Source organism: Lathyrus oleraceus, chromosome 7, assembly GCF_024323335.1.
Source record: "Lathyrus oleraceus cultivar Zhongwan6 chromosome 7, CAAS_Psat_ZW6_1.0, whole genome shotgun sequence".
NCBI lineage: Eukaryota > Viridiplantae > Streptophyta > Magnoliopsida > Fabales > Fabaceae > Lathyrus > Lathyrus oleraceus.
Genome location: NC_066585.1, coordinates 404,637,194 through 404,642,481, shown reverse-complemented (window position 1 = coordinate 404,642,481; position 5,288 = coordinate 404,637,194). Strand labels below are relative to the sequence as shown.

The window sequence follows — 5,288 nt, the reverse complement described above, 5'->3', positions numbered from 1 at the left end:
TGAATATTATGAGAGGCTAAACCCCTTAATGCTAGGGGGGTGTCCCTGAATTGCTACTGTATGAAGATTTTATCCATGTTCTTATAATCATTGATGTTTTCATAATTCAAATTATTATACAACGTGCTTAATGCTTAATCTTATCGGACAAATGAAATTCTGATCTCTGGTTAAGGTTTAGGTCGGACAAACCGCCTTATCACGTGTTGTATAATAAAACCCGCGTTTAATCACTTAGGAATGGGGATCAAACTGTGGTTACCGTAAATTCTTGATACAATAAATATTTCTTAACAGCAATTTGACTGACTAAGGAATTAGGAGTGAAATTGCCTGTTAAATGGTTTTGGCTAAGGAATTAGAGAAAACTACTCTGGAGAAACTGTTTTGAATTATAATAGCATCGATGTTATATGATATGGAAAAAGTGGAATACACAGCAATTCATACACCTGGCCTTAGCATTATTTCTCATATCGACTAAAAGAGTTTTATACGCTTTATATTTTTATTCCTTATAAATTATGAAAACAAACATCCAACCCTGTATGAACTTTTGTTTAATTGAATTATTATAAATTGATGTTTTCTATGCAGTCCTCGAGACCGATACTCGGGATAAACCCTTTTTATTACTACATTGGTGCAAATAGTACACTTGCTATTTTACCGATCAAGTTTTTGGCGCCGTTGCCGGGGAATGTCAAAAGTCTAAGTTGAAATAATTCAATTGGAATTTTGTTGCTCTGCAGCTAAAAATTTTATTTTTATTGTGTAATCTAATAATTGTCTAATCTGTGTATGCGAGGTAAGGCCTCAGCTGAATTTCTTTTTGACGCAGAACTCGAAAGATTATTGCGTGCAAGACGACGAAAAGCTAGGCTGGAACTTTCAGAATCAGCACTTATTGTTTCTAAGTCCGAAAAAGAAGAAGCTATTTATGTTCATTCCGAAGACTCAGAAGCTGTTTCTGGACCTATGGCTGAACCACATGGTGAAGCCCCACCACCTCCTGCAGAGAGACTTTTGGGTGACTATGGGGGTGCAAATGCTCCTACTGGAAGGTTAACAATTGTGAACCAACCGGTAAATGTTGATCACTTTCAGCTGCACCCGTCAACGATTCGTCAACTCGAGAGAAGACCGTTCTCCGGAAAAATCAATGAAGATGCCAACAAGCATTTACAAAGATTTCTAACCATGACGACATCGTTGAAAATTGAGGGACACTAAGAAGAAGCAAAAAAGTTGGTTATGTTCCCGCATACATTGTCGGAAGATGCTGAAGAGTGGTTTTACTCTTTACCCGCGGGAAGCATAACAGCTTGGCAACAAATGGAGACAAAATTCCTGAATGAGTACTTCCCTGCTTCTGGGTATATCCGCAAGTGATATGATATTGTTAACTTTAAACAGAAAGAAGGAGAGTCACTCGGAGACGCTTACAAGCGGTTCAAGCGGCTGTTGGTTGCATGTCCTACACATAACATGGATGCAACTGAACATATGCAAAACTTTGTGAATGGACTTAGAATGAAGACTAAGCAACTCATAGACACAGTTGCCGGTGGTTCAACAAACTTTACAACAGCCACTAGAATAAAGAAACTCATTGAAGCCATTGCAGCAAATGAACATCTGGAACTCTATGACCGCAGTGTAAGTCAACCCAAAGGTATCATTGATCTTAAATTGGCAAATCAAGTTGTGAAGATGGAAGACCAAATAACAGCTGAAGTAGAGAGAAGGCTCAAGAAAATGACTCTTGACACGCAAACTGTGGCACAAGTGCAACCGGTCCAACCTATTCAAGCTGTTAGTTGTGAAATTTGTGGAGGTCCGCACTTCGCCATGCATTGTGTGGCAACTGCTCAACAGGTTGAAGAGATTAATTTTCTGAAGCAAAATAATCCGTACTCCAATACATACAATCCTGGATGGAAAAATCATCCAAATTTTTCCTGGAAGGACCAGCAAGGAAATGCTCAGAAGCAAATGCCCACCCAGTATCAAAGTCAACCACAACAGCAATACCGTCCACAACAACAACAACCTTACCAGCAGCAGCAGTTTCATCCATCTCAACAACAATTCCAACAACAGGTTCCCAGAAAAGCAGATTGGGAAATTGCCATTGAAAAAATGGCAACTCAAAGTTCTCAATTTCAAGTGGAGACTAAAAGTAATCTGAGAAACACCGGTGCTTCTATAAAAAACCTGGAAGTGCAAATGAGTTAGATTGCTCAACAACTTGCGGGTTCGCAAACACCAGGTGCGTTACCGAGTGCTACAGTTACGAATCCAAGAGAGCATAATAATGTGAGTGATGTTACAACAAGGAGCGGTAAGGCAAAAGAAGTCCCCGAAAAAGATGATGAACAAGAGGACCAATTGCTTGAAGTTGATTTGGAGATAAAAGAGAATGAAGTTGTTAGTGAGAAGGTGACAGTATTTGAACCGGTAGCTAAAGAAAAAGTTAGTGAATCTAAGTCGGTTGTCAAACTCCCGTTTCCAACAAGAAATAAGAAGAAGGAGAAACATGAGAAGAACTTTGAAAAGTTCTTGGAGATGTTCAAAAAGATTGAAATCAACATTCCGTTCTTGAAGGCACTTGAGAAAATGCCCTCTTATGCTAAATTTATGAAAGACATTCTTTCAAAAAAGAGGAGCACTGACACTGACTCTATTGTACTAACCGAAACTTGCAGTGCTATTTTGCAGGGTATGAAGATCCCGATAAAGAAAAAAGATCGAGGCTCGGTGACCATCCCTTGCACTATCGGGGATAGATCGTTCAAGAAGGCCCTTATAGACTTGGGGGCAAGTGTGAGCCTCATGCCTTTATCCATTTACAAGAGGTTGGGGATTGGAAAGGTACAGGATACCCGAATGACACTTCAATTTGCTGACCACTCTGTGAAGAGACCTTATGGAGTGGTGGAAGACGTTCTTGTGAAGATTGATAAGTTTGTCTTCCTGGTAGACTTTGTGATCTTAGAAATGCCGGAAGATGAAGAGATACCACTCATTCTTGGTAGACCATTTTTGGAAACCGGGAGGTGTTTGATAGATATAGAAGAAGGGACCATGACTCTAAAGGTTTATGATGAAGAGTTAAAAATTGATGTGCATAATACCATAAAATACAAAGATGATGTGGCCACCAGCCAACACATAGAGGTTATTGATCAAATGGTTTTGCAAGAAAATCACCTAGGGGAACAAAAATCACCCTTGGATCCTAAGTCTCTCAATGTTTGAAGACACTCAAGATGCGGGTGACGAGGAGATGGAAGTGGTAACTTTGATGGCAACACAACAGCCCGTTAAGGGATCCCGATCACTCAAATGGGAAAACTTAAGGGAACCTCAAGTTGAAGAAAAGAAAGATGAGACCAAGAAAGTGGCTGAGCTGAAACAGTTACCTGACAATCTCAAGTATGTTTTTCTAGATCCCGAAAAGAAATGCCCCGCGATTATAAGCTCTCATTTAGAGGTTTCTCAAGAAGATAAGCTTGTCAAGGTGTTGAAAAAACACAAAAGTGCCATGGGATGGGCAATAGAAAACCTGAAAGAAATTAGCCCTACGGTGTGCATGCATAAAATTCTCATGGAGGATGGTCACAAACCGGTGGTTCAACCACAAAGAAGACTAAATCCCGTGATGAAGGAAGTGGTCAGGAAAGAGGTTGTTAAACTGTTAGACGTCGGGTTGATTTATCCCATTTCTGATAGCTCTTGGGTGAGTCCGGTGCATGTGGTCCCGAAAAAAGGGGGAACTACAATTATAAAGAACAAAAAAAAACGAGTTACTTCCTACCAGGACGGTCACGGGTTGGCGTGTGTGCATCGACTACCGGAGGTTGAATTTGGCAACCAGAAAGGATCATTTTTCGCTACCATTCATTGATCAGATGTTGGAAAGGTTGGCAGGTCATGAGTACTACTGTTTCCTTGATGGATACCTCGGATACAACCAAATAGCGGTTGCGCCGGAAGATCAAGAGAAGACATCTTTTACGTACCCCTATGGTATCTTCGCATACAGAAGAATGCCATTCGGGTTATGTAATGCTCCAGCCACCTTCCAAAGATGCATCACCTCCATTTTTGCAGACATGCTTGAAAAGCATATGGAGGTCTTCATGGATGACTTATCGGTATTTGGTTTTTCTTTTGATAATTGTTTAACTAACCTTTCCCTTGTTTTAGAAAGATGCCAACAAACCAATATGGTCCTCAATTGGGAGAAATGTCACTTCATGGTTCGAGAAGGAATATTCTTAGTCACAAGATCTCTCACAAAGGGATAGAAGTGGACCAAGCCAAGATTGAGGTAATCGAAAAGCTGCCACCTCCTGTGAATGAAAAAGGTATAAGAAACTTCTTGGGACATGCGGGTTTCTACCGCAGGTTCATCAGATATTTCTCAAAGATAGCTAAACCCTTAACTACCCTGTTGATTAAGGACAAGGCTTTCATTTTTGATAAGGATTGTGCCATTGCTTTTGAAACAATAAAAAATAAATTGGTGACAACACCTATCGTCATTGCTCCTGACTGGTCTCTACCCTTTGAGATTATGTGTGATGCGAGTGACATCGTAGTGGGAGCAGTGCTTGGGCACCGTAGGGATGAGCTCCTGCATGTTATCTATTATGCGAGTCATGTGTTGAACCCTGCGCAGATGAATTATGCAACTACCGAAAAGGAGTTGTTAGCTGTAGTTTATGCCTTTGACAAGTTCAGGAAATATTTGTTTGCTAAACAGGACTCAAAACCAAGACTATTGCGGTGGATCCTGCTCCTCCAAGAGTTTGATGTGGAGATCCGTGAAAAAAGAGGGTGCGAAAACACTGTAGCAGATAACCTTTCTCGGATGTCCCCAATAGAAGAGAATGAGGAAAAGCGCCCAATAAAGGATGAGTTTGCTGATGAACACATCCTCGCTGTTATTGGAATGCCTTGGTTCGTAGACTATGCGAACTATCTAGTGGGCGGGGTGATCCCGAATGATTTTGACTCTAACCGTAAGAAAAAGTTTGTTCATGATTGCAGGTTCTATCTGTGGGACGACCCTTTTTTGTACAAAAAGGGAATAGACGGTTTGGTCCGACGATGTGTTCTAGAAGAAGAACAGAGGGATGTGCTGAAAGCCTGTCACGATTCGGACTATGGTGGACACGTTAGTGGTGATAGAACTGCTGCTAAAGTCCTCCAATCAGGTTTATACTGGCCAACACTATTCAAAGATGCTCAAGAAATGATCAAAGAGTGCGATAAATGCC

At 40.8% G+C, this 5,288-nt stretch overlaps 1 protein-coding gene across 1 annotated transcript; it reads left to right on the top strand.

Annotated features, from left to right (window-relative positions):
* The first annotated feature begins 978 nt into the window (after positions 1-978).
* LOC127104044 (uncharacterized) lies at positions 979-3,261 on the top strand. Its single transcript, XM_051041260.1, has 4 exons — positions 979-1,086; positions 1,417-2,182; positions 2,273-2,722; positions 2,999-3,261. The coding sequence occupies exons 1-4, from the start codon at positions 979-981 to the stop codon at positions 3,259-3,261; spliced, it is 1,587 nt and encodes a 528-aa protein (XP_050897217.1).
* The last annotated feature ends 2,027 nt before the right edge of the window (positions 3,262-5,288 follow it).